The 18,293-nt window shown below is 48.7% G+C and overlaps 1 protein-coding gene across 1 annotated transcript in view; it reads right to left on the bottom strand.

The window, feature by feature from the left end:
- LOC115657402 (relaxin receptor 1-like) overlaps positions 1–18,293 on the bottom strand; it is a 41,423-nt gene that overhangs the window by 9,198 nt on the left and 13,932 nt on the right. Inside the window, exons 3-14 of the mRNA XM_030575204.1 lie at positions 18,130–18,219; positions 17,281–17,386; positions 16,158–16,229; positions 14,889–14,960; positions 14,393–14,464; positions 12,965–13,036; positions 10,739–10,813; positions 10,001–10,072; positions 5,061–5,132; positions 3,230–3,301; positions 449–520; positions 251–322 (exon numbers count right to left, since the gene is read on the bottom strand). Of these exons, the coding sequence (XP_030431064.1) occupies positions 251–322; positions 449–520; positions 3,230–3,301; positions 5,061–5,132; positions 10,001–10,072; positions 10,739–10,813; positions 12,965–13,036; positions 14,393–14,464; positions 14,889–14,960; positions 16,158–16,229; positions 17,281–17,386; positions 18,130–18,219 (919 nt within the window). The remainder of the gene's footprint in view (positions 1–250; positions 323–448; positions 521–3,229; positions 3,302–5,060; positions 5,133–10,000; positions 10,073–10,738; positions 10,814–12,964; positions 13,037–14,392; positions 14,465–14,888; positions 14,961–16,157; positions 16,230–17,280; positions 17,387–18,129; positions 18,220–18,293) is intronic.

Raw genomic sequence — 18,293 nt, 5'->3', positions numbered from 1 at the left:
TTTGTTGGCTATGACCCTGAAGACAGAGGCCTTTTTGCCTAGAAAACAATGTCTTGATCTTGGCACACACTCTATGTGGGGCGGCTTAGGAACATCTATCTGGGGAGATCTAGCTGTTTTCTGGGCATGACAGGAAGGACATATTGACTGAGGATTGAGCTCGGTTTGTTTCATTTTTCCTGGCACTAACTTCTACCATAGCAACAGAAGCTCCCACTCCCAATCCTTTTCCCCACTCCCAAGTACTCACATGTGAGACAGTTTGGTGAGTTTCTGGAACATGCGAGTCTGGATATTGGGGATCTCCAGACCTTCAATACTCCTGTAAAAATCAATGCAGCAGAAGACATGAGGTAGCTTGGCTCTCCACCTGGCCTGAGGTGACAGGCTCAAGGGGCTTTAGGGGGAGGCAGGGCTATTCAGTGCCTGTGCTGCTGTTCACACTTACAGAGAGCGCAGGTGGGGCAGGCTGTCAAATTGGTCAGCAAAGATCTGCTTCAGGGGGTTGTAGGAAATATTCCTGCAAACAGAAACAGCAGAGTCTTTCTTTCCAGAAACTCCCCACAAAACCCGAAAACCAAGATCTCCTCAGGGCCACCCGTAGAGATGATGCTTGCTTACGTTAACTAAAAATATGCTGAGTGAGTAGAGAGCAATTGGTGGGCCTAAATTTGGGCTTGATAATAATAAGAAAAGTAATATATGAGTGAAGGTAGACAATTCAGAAGCAAGTTAGAGATAAGCTAGGACATAACCCCAGGTCATGTTGTAAACATATTTTGGTTTTAATAAGTGGTTTAGACAAAATGTGAATGTGTTGGCAGCATGTTTCCTGTATTGATACTTGTTGGAGTGGTATTTACCCAGATGTTAATTAAGATGATGTTTAGTGTTAAATAGCCAAAAAGAAAGTAAAAATATTTAAATTATGGGAGCAGAAATACAGATACGGTAAAAGGGAGGCTTAATGTTAATTAATTATGGGGTGTTTGTAAAACTGATTATAAAAGGGTAGGGTGCTGCTTCTAGATTAGCATGCTCACTCACCATCAAGGTACTGCTGGAGAAAGGATTATACTCCCCATCTTATCATGCAGGGAGTGAGCACCTCCCCGATGCACCAGGTCACCTTGGACTGCAGGCACCACTGCAGCGTGAGGTGATATTGTAATGGCTGTTGGTTTGAACTGATTATTTTATTTTCATTCTATCCCCCATCGAGTCAGTCAGAGATCTCCACTAAATCTGTAACTGCCCTGGAGGCTCGACCCCGGACATGTTCAGTCTGGTTCTATTCCTTAGCTGCAAACTGTTAATTGGGAACACACAAACCAAGGCCATACCAGGAGCAAACCCATGGCAGACTGACCCCTGGCCTCAGACTCCCCTGCCTCCCTTGAAACAGTAACATACCCGCTGTTACGTACTGGCTGCGACTGGCACGGTCAACCTAGGGAGACCACCTGCAAGTCTGAGGGACTGCACTGTGCCTGGGAAGGCAGACAGTCTAATGGACTGATGAACAGCACTAGATAAGAGCTGGGTACTATTATTATTGTCCCTCTGCTGAAGCTGCCAGAACAGGGCCAAGCAGTGCTGTGGGCCCAGACCACTGTTTCCTTTCAATTAAGCCAACAAACAACTGGCAGCTATTGCGGGTGCTACTTATCTGGGTTGGATTTGACCCGATGACTCAGAAGCAAAAGGTTGGTTAGCCCATGTGACGCATGGCCCGAACGGGTTAAACATCCTGCAAAATAAATAACCCTCAAAAGACATGTGGGGAGATAATGTTTGTGTTTTTGTGTATTTACATATGTATGAGTAGGGTCCACAATGTAATCAACAAGCACTGTCTATGCTGTATTCTGATAGTCCAGAGATCAAAAGAACATCCTAGCATTTAAATAAATTGTAAACATGGGGAAATCTCAGTATTCATCTCTCTTTGAAATGTACTGTGAATGGTGGAGGAACAAGCAAATTGCCCTATGTTAATTCTACAGCTAAGTACCAGCGATGAACCTCCTTCAAAGTCATCCTAATTACCTTTTGTTCCCGGAGGAACTCCCAACTTGACAAAGAGGACATGAAATTCAGGGGTGGCTTCATGCACCAGTGCAGCAAGTGCATGCCTGGGGCGGCAAATAGCACGGGGCGGCCTTCCAGTCGCTGGGAGGGCACCAGTCAGACAGTGTTTGGCGGCATGCCTGCAGGAGGTCCGCCGGTCCCGCGCTTCGGCGGCAATTTGGCAGAGGGTACGCCGAAGGTGCAGGACTGGCAGATCACCCGCAGAAACGCCGCTGAATCCATGTGACCAGTCGACTGCTCGCAGGTGCGCCACCGAAGGCTGCCTGACTGCCGTGCTTGGGGTGGTAAAAAACATAAAGCCGCCTCGATGAAATTGTATAAAGGATCCTTGGGTCCTGGTTCTGTCATCTCAGATCTGCTTGAGGCTTCATACAGGGGAGCTTAGGCAAAAGGACTGAGATCCCAGTCCTAAGCTGGAACATCCTGCAATGACTCTGGACTATAACCTATGAACTGTTTCTGAAAGAACTCTTTGCAACTACAAAGCTCACTATGAATCTGAACCTCAATGAATTGAACTCGTGTCTGTGTATATTGATCTTTAAACCATTCTCTCTCTCTCTCTCTTTTGTTTTTTAATACGTTTTAGCTTAGTTAATAAGAATTGGCTGTACTTGTATTTGGACAAGATTTGGAATATTCAATAATCTGAGAAGTAATGTGTCCAATCCTTTGGGATTGGTAGAACCTTTTCTTTTATATGATGCAATAAGAGTTACAGAAATTTTCATATTTGACTGAGGTGCCTGGATGGAGGCCTGAGCCTGGATCACTTTAAGGGAACTGTGTTGTTTGGACTTCTGAGTAACCAGTGAGGTAATAAAGAAGCTGCTTTAGGCTGGCTTAGTAAATCTAAGTATTGGAATGTCCACCAGCTTTATGGGGATTGTCTGCCCCATTCTTTGTAGTTCACCCTAATTGAGTGACCACAGCTGGTCCCCACTGGGCCCCTGGTCACAGCCCATTAACAATTCCCTGAGCCAGGTGGCCCCCCCCTAGAGCTGCACTCTGTGCATCCCTCATGGACAGCTGGCTGCCTATGCTGCTCTCTGTGGTACCCCTTGAAGATCCTTTATAGTAACAAATGCCAGAGGGTCGGCTCAGATTAAGTCTTGGGGAGCTCCAATACAGTACTCACAGTTGCTGGAGGTCGTGCAGGTTACTGAACAAAGATGGTGGAAGTTCCTCCAGTCTATTGTACGACAGGTCACTGCGCAAACAGAAGCAAGATTTCAGACAGCTGGTTGTTGGGGTTCAGCAGGGGTGTGGGGGGGACGCTCTATGTACACGTCATAAAGCTGTTACAATTGGGTAGCAGATGACAGCCCCCAAAATGGCTCAGAGCTGGAGTAACTGAACGTTGCAGGTCTGTCCATGTTCAGGTACTGACAGAGCTCTGTGTAAGTGGGTGGGATTGGGGGCAGGCGAAGCATAGCAGAAGTCATGCAGATTAGGGCAGAGGTGCTTGGCAGAGCTAAGCGGGGAGCCCAGGACTGGAATAGCAGGCAGTGCTGCTGGTTAGGCTTGTGGTGCATTAGAACATAACATAAGAATGGCCATCCTGGGTCAGACCAATGGACCATTTAGCCCAGTATCCTGTCTTCCAACAGGGGCCAATGCCAGACTCTTCAGAGGGAATGAACAGAATAGGGAAATTAGCAAGTGATCCATCCTTTCTCATACAGTCCCCTCTTTTGGCAAAGACTTAATGACACCCAGAGCATGGGGTTGCATCACTGGTAATTTTAGCTAACAGCCATTAATGGATCTATTCGCCATGAACCTATCTAATTTTTTTTTCCACCCAGTTATACTTTGCACCTTCACAACATTCCCTGGCAACAAGTTCCACAGGCTGACTGTGTGTTGCGTGAAGAAATACTTCCTTATGTTTGTTATAAACCTGCTGCCTATTAATTTAATTGGGTGACCCTGGTGCTTGTGTTCTGTGAAGGGATAAATAACACTTCCTTAGTCACTTTCTCTACACCATTCATGATTGTATAGAACTCCATCATATCCTCCCCCCCTTAGTTGTCTCTTTTCTAAATTGAACAATCCCAGTCTTTGTAATCTCTCTTCATACGGAAGCTGTTCCTTACCTCTAATAATTTTTGTTGCCCTTCACTGTATTTTTTCCAAAGTCTTTCCAATATATTTTTTGAGATAGGGTGACCCGAACTGCATGCAGTATTCTAAGTGTGGGCGTACAATGGATTTATATAAAGGCATTATGATATTTTCTGTTTTATCTATCCCTTTCCTAATGGGGCCTAACTTTCTGTTAGCTTTTTTGACTGCTGTTGCACATTGAGCAGATTTTTTCAGAGAATTATCCACTATGACTCCAAGATCTCGTTCTTGTGTGGTAACAGCTAATTTAGACTCCATGATTTTGTATGTACAGTTGGGATTATGCTTCCCAATGCACATTAATTTGCACTTATCAATACTGAATTTCATCAGTCAGTCACCCAGTTTTCTGAGATCCCCTTGGAAATCTTCATAGACTTAACTATCTTGAGTAATTTTGTATCATCTGCAAACTTTGCACCTCATTTTCCAGATCATTTATGAATATGCTGATATTGCCCAGCCTGTGTGGGGGTGCAGGACAGGAACAGGAAAGGGTGCTGCTGATCAGGACTGAAGAGCATCAGCAGAGCTGGGAGAAGGGGAAGCTTGGACCCACCTACCAGCACTATATCCAGCAACATCAGTGTTCTGCTTTCATAAGCATCAAATAGATGTAGAAGAGGTTATTAAAAGCTACCTGCAGGTGGAGCAGCCAAGCATCCAAGTGTCAGGAAACTATTCACCAAGGGAGGATAAATAAATCCTCCCACAGGATCATGAGTGAATGATCACAATCAAGACAGTGACACGATGACAACAACTACTGACACGCCGTTGACCACGAGGGCTGGAGGAGGGGCACTGCATCTGGGCAAATCAACAGCAATACTTACAGCTCCACCAGTCTGTTCAGTTTGGAAAACGCCCCTTCCTGGATCCATTTGATCTTGTTTCTGCGCAGAATCCTGGAGGAGGAGAGAGAAGCTCTGGTGAAAAGCAGCCCTTCATTTCCCAGTTACTTCCGGGGACTCTGAAGACCTTAGAACTGAGTATGGCATGAAGGAGATCTTAACGCTGGAATTCTGAGAGGCTTGTTTGAGGCCACGCACCCAGGCCTGCTCTGTTCCTTATATAGCACATGTTTACTGGCTAAACTTGTGCCAGTCCCACTGATACACTCACATGGACCCAAACTCCACATCCAAACACTTATATTTGGGGAAGAGCAGCTCTAGCGTTGAACTTTGGGGTTCAGGGACAGCTCACAACTAAACACAGAATCAGATGAGTCTGTAAGAATCTGTTGGAGTGTGAATCAAACAGAGCTGACAGTGCAACCCAACACTACACAAAGCTCCAAGCCAAATTCAGAACTCAGGACTGTCCATGGTCTGCGATTTGGGCACCTCTGGTATGAACATCCGTATCCAGTATTGAATGAACCATGGTTTTCCAGTGCAGCCACACGAGCCACAGGTTGTGTCACTTACGGAGGTGGCAGTTTGGAGGGAGTTTCAGTGCCATCTCTGGATTTGACCCCCCCAGGCCCTCACTGAAAACTTAAGAGAGGGATAACACTGAACAACATGCTCAGACAACTTCCTGAAGCCCTGAACATTTGTCCGTGGTTCTGGCAAGGAACTGGAACTGCTGCTGCCCTTGCCACATGGAGGATATTTCCAGACGTCTTGTACCTATATATCAGCTACACCTTTTACTAGCTGAACTATGGAGCTCAGCTCCCCAGGCTGGGAGCTGTGGTACAGGAGGTCCTGCCCTGGAGATGTGTGTGTGTGTGTCTTTATTGTCTGTGGAAGGTATTCTTCAGCCCAGGCTGCGGCTGCCATAATTAAATATCCACCCATGGGGAGTGGATGGGAATACTGCATTGGGAGAGGCTCACGTCCTTGGAAACATTTAATCTAGGAATACCCACCCCCGCTGCTTAGTTATCAGATCCTCACTATTACCAGACCTCAGCTAGGCTGGGATAGTTGCAGAGAGAAGACAGAGTGAGGGAAGGAGGGCTGGGGAAGTTCTTCCTGCTGTCCCACACGACCCCGCCTATTAGCCTCCTCTTGTCTGTTTCATCTCCTCGTAAAGCTGTCACTTGTGCTGGTGTCATTGGCAGGGCGTGTTTATGCCTCCTGTCTTGCCCCAGCTTATGTTTCCATGACGCTGACACAGCTCTTCTTAGAAACACATTCCTGATCAAAGCCAAAAGTGCTTGGTTGCTTGGCTTGAAGGAAGCATTGCATTGTGGGGAGGAAGCCACTCACTCTCCTCCCCTCTTTGGCAGCATGGGGCAGGGAGAGTTCTTGCTAAGGGAACACAGGGTTCAGCCTCTTGAGATAAAATGTCTAGTGGCCTCCTCTGTGAGCTGTACAGACCGTGTCACCTTCCTGTGGCTGAAAATAGGTCCTTTCAAAGCATTCGTTCCTTTGAGAAGATACCAAGGGTGGGGGAGCGGAGGGTGGATCATTGACAATGTCCCCTGGAAATCACTGCAAAATACAAATGAGTCTTCAGTCTGCAGTCCAGCCCCCGTGCGACACACACGAGTCTCCACCTCAGTCCATTTGTTAATGGCTGCTCACTTCTTACTTGCCCACAAATGCCCTGGGAATAATAGATGTTGGCAGTGCCCACAAATGGGTTATAGAGGGCAGGGAAATATGAAGCGCCATGCTGCGAAGCTGCATACCGAAGATGGGCCAGGGCCCAGCAGGGCAAGTGAAGTGCTGGAAGGCTGTTACTTCAGTGGAGACTGTCCTGCTCCTTGCTTTGGAGTTCCCACACTGCACAAACACTACAAAGCCATCAGGCTCACTTAGAGTATGTCTAGACTGCAAGCAGACACCCCTGGCTGGCCTGTTTCAGGGGCTAGCAAAGCTGGGCTAAGGGGCTGTTTAATTGCAGTGTAGATGTTCAGGCTCTTCTTGGATCCTCCCACTTCACAGGGTCCTAGAGACCATGCACCACCCGAATGGCTACACTGAAATGGCTACACTTAGCCCGAGCCATGTGAGCCATGTGAGCCCAAGTCAGCTGGCGTGGGCCAGCCACGGGTGTCTAGTTGCAGTGTAGACAGTCCCTCAGTGCCAGGGAGCTGACCCACAGCTCCAGAGGGGGCAGGAGCATACAGGGGCAGAGTCTGGGCTCCATACACAGACAGAGCAGGAACTCCGATGAGGCAGAACTCCCGGGTACTGAATGTGCCGCCAATGCTCTATTAGCTGCAGGGTTGTTCCCAGAGGGTCTGGGAAAGCTCAGAATTACAAGGTTTCATAGAATCATAGCAATGTACAGCTGGCGGGACCTTGAGAGCTCTTCTACTCCAGTCCCCTGTGCTGAAGCATCTGGAAGCACCTGGAATCACTCAGAAAAAGAGGATGAAATGCATCAATTGGAATGTTTCCTTGCCTATGAAAATGCCTTTGGAAATTAGCTTTTTGACAACTCAGGCTGCAACAGAGCCCAAGTGTTTCAGATGAGAACTGGCATAATAATAATGGCGCTAGTTAGAACAGTATTTTGCACACTGCAGTCCTTGATTACTGCTCAGGCGTGCTTAACTTGTGTCCCGCGTGCAGACTGAGATGGTACCTGGTTTGTTTGTACCATCACAACAGCAGCTCACACACACACTGGCTGTGTTAGAATCATAGAATATTAGGGTTGGAAGGGACCTCAGGAGTCATCTAATCCAACCCCCTGCTCAAAGCAGGACCAATCCCCAATACTGCAGGCCTAACAACTTATAAAACAGGGCCAACATTTCTCCCATGTGGGTGCCTAAAGTTAATTAAAATTAACTAATTAAAAATGGGCTGATTTTCAGAGCACCTGCAGCGCTCAGTGACTGTAGAGGACAATCAGCACTTCTGAAATGCTGCCTTAGGCCCTCACTGCTCCTTTATCTGAGCCGCTCAAAGTGTTTCACAAACCTTCATGAGCGAAGAGCGAACAGCCCTCTGCTCATTAGCCCAGGTGACCTAATGGGCCTTTGCCATCTCCAATAGCCAGGGCTCTATGATTAATTATTTAAGCCTCCCAAATGCCTTGCCAGGTGAACAAGTAACTGGGCGCATCAAGCTAAAAGTAATGGGACTTATACCATTGTTAACACAGCCTGGGGAATGAGGAAATCTTCCTAAGGATACAGGAGGTGATCTTGCCAAAGCCACTATGAGCTACTGTTCAGATAAGCCTGGGATTTACTCAGCTACTCCAATCTGACAGCTTTGGGAAAGTATCCAGTGATGCAGTCCCAGTGCCCTGGATAATAATCACCCCTCACTTTGGGAGGACAGGCTTGACTGCACATTTCATTTCTTCCTTTCATGCCACTGTCCCATGAACAATTTGTAGCTTGTGTATATGAATAACATATACAGGCCATGCAAGTTTATTAGCCTTATCTTGCAGGGCTCCAGAGGCTGAGTCTTCTGGGAAATATAGCAACATCATGTTTAGGAAAACTAGACTCTAGGACAGGGCTGCATCTTCTCTGGGAGAATTCCTTGGCTTTATGAGCTCCTGGAAAGCACCAGCACTATAGCTCGACACTGTAAACAAACACTGCAGGCCAGATATGAAATTGACCAAAAATAGGCTTTAAGGACGAGGGGCAAAAAAAGAACTGGCAGGTGGTTTAATAGGCTGAGAACCTACTAGGCAGGCTTTATATTTTTCTTCTTTGAAAGCCGAATGTAAAAGGGATTTTAGTGCTAGTGAAAGGTTCTGGGTGGAGAGCGAATCGCTTTGCCCACACAGCAGCTACAGCGTGAGCAGCAGAAAGGTGAGCGCTCTGCACATACCACCCTCTGCCTTAGCCTTTGCTCCAAGGGTATTAGCTCACTCTCCATGGTTTGTGATGTGCAGCGGCAGCTTTAGGCACCAGGGCTCCAGGCGCGTGCCTGGGGCGACAAGCCGTGGGGGGTTGCCCTGTTGGTCCCTGTGAGGGCGGCAGTCAGGCAGCCTGCGGCAGGTCCGTGGATTCGGCAGCAATTCGGCGGCGGGTACGCCAAAGCCGAGGACCGGCGAACCTCCCGCAGGCAAGCCACAGGACTGGCGGACCTCCTGCAGGCAAGCCGCAGAAGCCGCGGGACTGGGGATCTCCCGCAGGCAAGCTGCCAAAGCTGGGGGACCAGGAACCTCCCGCAGGCAAGCCGCAGAACTAGGGACCTCCCGCAGGCAAGCTGCCAAAGCTGCAGGACAGGGGACCTCCTGCAGGCAAGCTGCCGAAGCTGCAGGACCGGCGGACCTCCTGCAGGCAAGCTGCCGAAGGCAGCCTGCCTGTTGTGCTTGGGGTGGCAAAAGAGCTAGAGCCTCTCCTGGTGATGTGGACAGGTGCTAGCCTCACCAGCTCATGTCTCGTTGGTCACTGAATGGCCATCAATGGCTTTTGCTCATTACTAACCTGAGCAGATGTCAAAGCAGTGAACTAGAGGTGAAATCTCTGGACCCCATTACCAAGTATAAATGCAGATGTACAACTGATTTTTAAAATACCACGGAATTGTCTCTATTGTTGCTGTTTATAAACATAGGTGGTGTGCCACAAAATGGATTCAAGATGCCAGATCTGCAGCAGGGACAAAGCGACCTAGCTCTGTTGAAGTCATTGGAACTGCACTGATTTATACAACTGAGAACCTGGCCCAAGATCGTTGGTGTTACACCCAATTCATAGCATGACCCAGCTGATAGATGGTGTCCCTGGTGATTTCCCCCATGCAGGTGAGGGTTGAAGGTGTGACTCCATAGCTACGCCAGATCCCACTTCCCCCCACACACCTTAGTGTATGGCCAGAGGAGGGTTGGTACTCACAGCACGGTGAAGGTGTTGCATTCCTGGAACACTGAGCTCCTCAGAGCATGGATCTGATTTCCTTCCAGCTCCCTAGAGAAAGAGCAGTAGCTGGGTTTCTGTGGATAGCAATGCTTCACCTTATTGATCCCCCTCCAACCTACATGTCCTCAGCCAGACAAATTGTTGCTTCTCCCTGGAGAAAAGGGAGTCTGTCCCGATGCCACCCGTGAGAGCAGAGCTCCTGAGCCCAGCTGCCCAGCAGCTGTGTGAGAACTGACCCCAAAGATCCTGGTCCTGCTTTCTGTATCCCTGTCAAAAACTCCACTATTCCCTCATCTCTCAGGCTCACGACCTCCCTATCCTCTTTTGTTTCCTTTCTCTGACACATGCTGTCACTATGGCCTTTCATTGCTTCCTCTCTAATATCCACCCTGTCCCCTCACTCCCCTCTGTTAAAACACCTTTGCTTGTTTCTCTCCTGTTGCAGCCCTCTCCTCTCTGCCCTTCCAGTCCAGCCAAATCACCTCAAGCTAACCCCTGCTCTGATCGCATCTACCCTGCTTCCCTGCAGAATACCAAGAGACACAGCTGCTTCTCCTTGCCCCTAGCCTGCACTGGGAATAACCCCACCCAACCTGCTCACAAGAATGCCACTGGCGGGGGTGGACTGAGGTGCCTGTGCCTTACTCTGGCTAACCTAACGCCACAGCCTCTGCCAATTCAGACACCAGTCTCCACATCAGGGCAGGTACTCACAGCCAGCTGAGTTTCGGCATCTCTGCACATACAGAAGTGTTGGGCATGCTACTTAGGGAGTTGTTCAGCATGTACCTGGTTGGGAAGCAATAAGAAAACCTATATTAATGCCTAGTACATGTACCCAGTACACAGGCGGGATTGGCACTGCATTCCTGGCACAGTCACTAATGCCTCTGAGCCTGAAATGCAGTTACCCATCTATGCTGAACACAGTACGGGCAACATGTCACTAGGCCTGTCCTCACAGTCTGTCTGTCATAGACAGCTCTCCAATGGCTCCCACGGTAGTAGACAATCACACCCCCTGTGTCCAGAGATCACAGGTCATTGAGCCAATCCATTGCACAGATATTAGTGGTTGCTGTTAGTTTCACTCATTTCCTTTAGGGTACTGACACAGATAACCACAGTTTATAGATAAGATTATCTTCAGCAGGGTTCCTGTGGAAATAATGGCATATGCTCATGTAATGACAGACCGTATCCTAATGCATGCATACAAAAGGGCCAAAATCAGGTTGCACAGGCAACTCATGGCAATTGCAGGGAAAGGCCGGCTCAGTCTGGCTGGAGCATACTTGCTGCAGACAGCAGCTTCAGAGAATGTAGCTCCCCAACTCTAGCAAGGCTCTACCAAGCAGGTGGGAACTTTGATTTTTCAAAGGTTTATAACTTGGCCAAATGTGAGTAATCTTTCCCAAGAACAACAAAAGACACATCCCTGCCAAATGTCAAGTCTCTGCTTCAGGGCATGGAGGTACTAGAGCTTCTCAACAAAATGACTGTAGAAATATTTTTTAACATGGGCAAAACAAACCATTTCCCCCTAATCTTGTTCTGATTAATGGTTGAACCATTTTTGCTGAAACATTCAGCCTGAGGCACATGCCTGGCATGGAAAATTTCAGACAAACCATTGAAGTTTGGCAAAGTTGTAAGAAAAGGAAAATGGTCATACACTGTGAAGTGTTGGGTAGCACCCTCAGCTCTGCCTATAATTAAGTGCCAGACACTGAGATCTTTATTCCGGCAAAACTCCCAGTGGAGATTTGCCTGCATTAGGACAGAATAATAGTGGTAAGATTTGGCCTAAAATACAGTGCAGCAAGGGAAAGGAATGGTATAGATCAGTGCTTCTCAACCAGTGGGGTCACAAACATTGTGGGGAGGGAGTCACTCAGAAATAACAATCGGGGGAGGAGAGGAAGCACAAAGCATTGAACCTTTTAGTACTATCTAAAGCAGAGGTGGGCAAACTATGGCCCGTGGGCCACATCTGGCCCGCAGGACTGTCCTGCCTGGCCCTTGAGCTCCCGGCCATGGAGGTTAGCCCCCGACCTCTCCCCTGCTGTCCCCCTCCCTCAGGCGGCAGAGAGGCGTGCTCCTGTGGAGCAGAGCGGCCGTGTGTCTAGCTTCGGCCAGGCGGCATGGCTGCCAGACATGCTGCTCTGAGCGGCATGGTAAGGGGGCCGGGGGGCTGGCTAAGGGGTGAGGGGTCCTGGGGGACAGGGAGCAGAGGGCAGTTGGATGGGGCGGAGGCTGTCAGGGGGATGGTCAGGGGACAGGGAACAGGAGGGGTTGGATAGGTGTGGGGGCCCCGGAGGGCCTATCAGGAGGCAGAGGTGTGGATACGGGTCGGGACAGTCAGGGGACAGGGTTAGATAGGGGGTGGAGTCTCAGGGGGACGGTTGGGGCGGGAGGGGTCCTGGGAGGGGGTGGTCAGGGGACAAGGAGCAGAGGGGTGGGATGGGTCTGGGATTTTGAGGGGGGCAGTTAAGGGGTGGGAAGTGAGAGGGAGCAGATAGGGGGTGGGGGCCAGGCTGTTTGGGGAGGCATAGCCTTCCCTACCCGGCCCTGCATACAGTTTTGCAACCCCAATGTGGCCCTCGGGCCAAAAAGTTTGCCCAGCCCGATCTAAAGCAAAGAAAATCCTGCTTTCCCGATCCCCACACTCCCTTTTCCTTCAAGGTAACATATTCTGTCAACCTCTTGAAACATACACATACATTGTATAGCCTGAGCGTTATCACTGATACATTTTTTCACTCTTATTTTTATAGTAAATGTAATGAGGTCATGAGAAATGTTTGCTTTAAGTAAGGGTTCACCAGCCTGAAATGGTTGAGAAACACTGGCCTAGGGGATGGGAATGAGAGATGCAGCATCGAGGAAATTCTGGAAGTGGGACCCCCAGAGAGCCCAGAGGACTGGCTCCAGACTTACAGAAAGTACAGAGATTTCAACCCCACAAAAGTCGCTGGGAGAATCTTGGCAATTCTGTTGTTATCCAGCATTCTGGAATGAGAAGAGGGAAAGGTGGTGACCCAGAAGAATAGACTTTAGATGGAGTGGCAACTCCACAGGAATATAGTTGGGGCTCTACTAGTTTAGGAAGGAGAGATTGTCTCACAGGCTTACGTTTAGTTCTAAATTGTGCCTGCGGGAGGTGGTTTCTTCTCTTTCTCCCTGACAGCAGAAATTCAAGTAACATCAGCTTTCTCCTCTCCTTCACTTCCTGGTCCCTCCCGCATCCATTTTCGCCCCCCCCCACCCAAGCCAGAGGAGATGAGTACATAGACCACCCCTTTGAATTTCCACCCAGAGCATTCTGGCTAATGTGCTTGCTCCGAGTTCAGAGTCTGGCTTCTTTGACAAGCAGGGGGCTGCTGGATTTTTTTCTTTTGCTACAAAAATAAATGATAAATTAAAAGTCCACTTGGGGAATTTGAGATTTAAGGGCACATCCGGCTCCCCCAAAGATTTTGTGGCTGATTGAGTGAGCTGCTCCTCAGGTTTTTTCTAGGCTATTTAAGGGAGAGGTTGGTTGATCATGTGGCAAATGATGAGGGTGGGACTCTGAAGGGCTGGGAGCCTGGGAAGTTCTCTCTCCAGGCTGAGCTAAGCTCAGTAAGGCAGCCATTTTGCAAAGCAAACATTATTGTTCCATTTTGCTAGTGATCCCTGTATGGGCTCCATATGCAGCACCACAGACCCGATGAAGAACTGCCTGGGTGATAGGAGATAGAACTTCCCAGCACTTCAGAGTCCCATCCTCATAATTTGCCACATGATCAACCAACCTCTCCCTTAAATAGCCTAGAAAAAAACCTGAGGGGCAGCTCTCTCAGGGAGGCCCAGGGTACCAATCCGCCACAAAATCTTTGTGAGGAGCCAGATGTGCATATGCACATACCCTGCTGTGCCTGATCAGGCCAGTATTTTGTCCACCTAGGTCAGTATCCTGTCTCCAATAGTAGCCAGCAATGGATGCTTCAGAATGGGCAAGAAATCCCACTGCGGGCAACTATGGAGTAACCTGCCCAGAGAAAACGTTTCTTCCTAACCCCATAGGTTACCGGTTGTTTTATGCCCTGCTGCAGCAGGGTTTATATCTCTGATATGCTTAATCCTGTCTAATATCCCTGTGATGTTCTCCTTATCACTATAGAGGTCTAATCCACATAGGAATCTTGCTAAGCTTTTGGCCTCAACAACATCATGTGGTCTGGGGAGATACAACTGCCCAGCCTCATGAATCCCACTGTTCGAGTATTATCCCTGATATTCAGGCAAACCTGGCCTTAAACTCAATTCCATCCCCTTACTCCTCACTGGACCCCTGGGGGCCACCGAGTGGAAAGAGGCACTTACAGCCATTCAAGATTATGCAGATCCTGGAAGACTCTTGGCTTCAGCTCCGTGATGTTATTGTGACTCAGGAACCTGGAAGTGTTAAAGAGAAGAGAAGAAAAGTGACCGTGAGTTGATGTTGTTGGTTAAACTGGTTTTTATTTATCATCCATTCCACCCCCCCACAGCAGCTCCCCTCAGCCTTGTTTTAGGGGTGTGAATGGGGATATCCTCAAGTCATCTGCATTTTGCAGGGGCAAGCCTGATTTGGAATGAATTATGTGAGAGGGCAACATGAGAGAGAAACATTTGTAAGATCCAGAAGTCCTCCCTCCCCCATAACATGGTGCTCTAATTTCAAACATCGTTCTTGCTGGGGGTGGTGGGTTCAGCCACATGTGCTGCTAGACCACATGCGTTCAGACTGCATTCATTCTGTGCTAAGAGGGCTGAAACACGGAGACTGGCAATAGCCTCCTCTCCCCTGCGACCCACAACACAAAAACCTTGTACTCACAACATTTTAAGCTTGAAAAGTCCAGCAAAAGCATGGGGCATTATTGACTGGATTTCGTTGTACTGTAAGAGGCTGTTTACAAACAGAACAGAAATATCTCAGGGTTAACAGGGTTTCCATGGTGCTCTCAGCCCCTCCTGGTCCCCAGAAATGAATAAAACCTGTTTCACTTTTGCACAGAAGTATAGAGTGCTAGCAGCCCTGCCCACTGCTCAGAGAGATCACAACTAAGAAATAAAACAGTTTCCTGCACAGCAATGTACAGCACTCCCATCCCCAGTTGCCCAGCACTGGGAATGGACCACAGTGAAGGGGAAGATGTTTTTATGGATAAAAAATACAGGACTGGCAGTCAGGAGTTGGGGGCTTGAGTCCTGGCCCTGCTAACAGACTTTCTGTGCAACTTTGGGAAAATCACTTCCGTGTTCTCTGCCTCAGTTTTCCCATCTGAGGGGAGTGAAGATGAAAGAACAAATAAATGCTTGGAAATCATTAATAGCAGCTCCGAGATCCTGGTGCACTAGAGACACGCATGGCACTATTATTATTATTACAAACAAGGATGCTAGGCTGGGATCCAACCTGAAAGAACAAAATCTCTTCTGAGTGATCTCAGATCATAAACCCGCCAATGTGTTAGGCTGGAAATATCTTGTTTACCCAAGTGAAATGACTTGTAGAAAAGGTGCTGGAGTCTTCCAGGACAGAGAGCTATTTGCTGTTCTCCCCTCTGTCATTTAACAGCCATGCTGGACTCTGAACCTCCCAGACCCCATGTTAGGTGAGCAAAAAGGTCACTTTGATTCCTCGCCCTCCACTTAGCACATTATAATGGAAGCAGTGCAGGAAGGGCCGATGATATCTATGACAGATACCCACTGATTTCAATGGGCAGTGGCTCAGGCCACATACGAAGCACTGACAGAGCCAGCCAACCATGGCTCAGTGATAACTAACTAAGGAACAATTGTAAACAAGGGCTTACCCAACCCTCCCGTTTTCTCAGCTCCTCCGACTCTGAAGCTGAACGCTCAAGAGGTGCGATCGTGGATTATTAAAATGAGAAAAGCCACAGCCTCTGAGGTCACTGGGCCCTGCCAGGCTGAAGAAGTCAAGGTCATCATCTCTTGCCTAGCCAAACTGGCCCTGCATAATAGGAGCTTATTCTTTTAAATGTGGTGCTGCTGACTCAGAAAATGTGCTACTCTTCCCCCGCCTCCCCCCGTGCCCTTGTCGATGATCCGGCCGCTCTGAGGGGGTGGTACTTACAGCTTCTCCAGACTTCTGTACATGATAAACTGGTTGTCCCACAGTGAGTGGATTTTATTAGTCTTCAGATCCCTAGGGAGGGGTGGAAAGAAAAATCAGGGACCACGGATCAGGAAATTCTTCATGAACAATTAAGAAATGCAGGTCTCTTTACTCCCACTAGCCTCCCTCCACGTAAAGTCCCCCCTTCCTATCTTATCTGAGTGACATGTGAGAGACATGTGGCTCTTTGCTATCCATTACTGATCACATTTGCAAACAGCACTTCTTGAATTGTTGGCATCATTTTTGACACCTGAGGGTTTTGGGTGCCTCCCCCCGCCCCGGTTCCTGTACGCAAATGGCATTTGCATGCTCAGACTGAGTAGCCAGGCTCGTTCTGCCATCTGTGAATGCCGCTCAGATGTCATGAGCCCAAAATGCTGCATGGCCCCAAATATCGGACATACCAATTTTTTAGGCAAGGTTTACAGCCCCTGGTAGAGCTGTGTAATACCTGCAGCGTATTCATCCTTGGAAGAAAGGGGCTAGAGAAATGCAAAGGGTCCATTATTTAATGCCAGGGAAAGACAACAACTCAGTACAAACAAATGGATGGGAAATTCATTCAGTTTGATGTCAAAATCTACTTCTTGCCTTCACAGCAAGCACTTTGCAGTTAGGCTAATCTGGGGAATAAAGCCTGGGGCTTTGGCCCAAAGGGTCACAGTTTACCAGCATCTCTCCAGCTATTAGTGGCTTAGACCTCTCTAGCCTGATTGGCACAGAGCACCTGGCAGCAGCATCTCCATCATTAGAATGCAGCCTCCTGGGTTTGATCATAGAGGATTAGGAAAAAACTGAGATTTGTGCATCTGGGGCATCCTTAATCTAAGAGATAAAAGTCTCCTTGTGATAATCTCAGACTCAGTTTGCTAGATAACTTAAATTTCTCTGCATTATCACCCTTGGAACTAGCTTCCTCTGCAGCCTTACCACTAGGTGGCACTACCCCCTTGATGATTGATGCTATGCAGCACAGTCAGATAGGCTAAAAATTGGAATCACCAGGGCGAATTTCCCACTGGCTCCAATTTTGCAAAGAAAGGGACACATTTACCCTATGGTGGCCCCTGTTACTCACAACTTTGTCACGTTGGAGGAGACCCAGGGGACAGTGTACAAGTTCTGGTCGGTGCAGTCTATCGCCCTTCCCGAGCATTGGCATTCCTTTGGGAACTGGTCGAGCACTGGGGACACACACAAGGGAAGGAGTGAGACTGAAGACAGACAGCATCTCAGTGTATGGCTGGGCAGGTGAGCAGATAAAAGGGCACACTGGTGCACAGAGAGGGGTCAGGGCTGGCTGGATATGTCGGGGTCAAAGCGGCAGGGGACGGCAGACACATTCCTAAAGAGCAATGCGGGAGCAGTGGAAGAATGGAGGAGGTGATGAGAGGGGAGGCAGGGTGTGTGAAGGGAGAGGAGACAGAAGGGGAGAGATGCTTTCTTGAACTTCTCAGGTCTGGGCTGGGAATCTCGCAGGGCCTGCCTTGGTTGGGGTATTTTAGCACATCCAGGCCTGGACAGAACCAGGAAGACCAAAAAAGCATATTCACCTGGGTGGGAGTGAGGGAGGGTGAGTTGAATTCCCCCAAACCTGAGCAAAGCTCAGTCTTAATTTTGAGTGGGGCTCCAGGGTGAGATTTTACCAACTTCCCAGAATCCCACCTTTAGGACTGGTTCAAACCCCACAGGATCACGAGGTAGCACCTTTGCCATGCAGGGGCAACCCTATCCCACTCCAGAGGGAGGGGTGTGAGAGAGGGGAGTGAAAGAGAGGGATGATGAGAGGGGAAAGGGGGTAGAGAGAGCACAAAAGGGGAGGAAGGGTAGGAGACAGGAGGGCTTGAGCAGTAGCATGGGAAGGCTGGGGAAGACACAGTAGACGTGGAGAGAATACAAAGCCAGCCCCTGGAATGGAAATACTTACCACAGACTGGGGTCTCTTCTTTCTCAGTGGCTCTGCTGCCCTTGGTCTGCTGCATGTCATCCAAGATCTGCAGCCACCCGCTATTATCCACTAGAAAAGAGAAGGCAGAAGTCATGCGGGTTTGTCTGGCCCCCCTTCTATTCACAGCAGACTCAGTCACTGCT

Source organism: Gopherus evgoodei, chromosome 9 (genome assembly GCF_007399415.2).
Source record: "Gopherus evgoodei ecotype Sinaloan lineage chromosome 9, rGopEvg1_v1.p, whole genome shotgun sequence".
Taxonomy (NCBI): Eukaryota; Metazoa; Chordata; order Testudines; family Testudinidae; genus Gopherus; species Gopherus evgoodei.
This window is presented reverse-complemented; position numbering and strand designations above follow the sequence as displayed.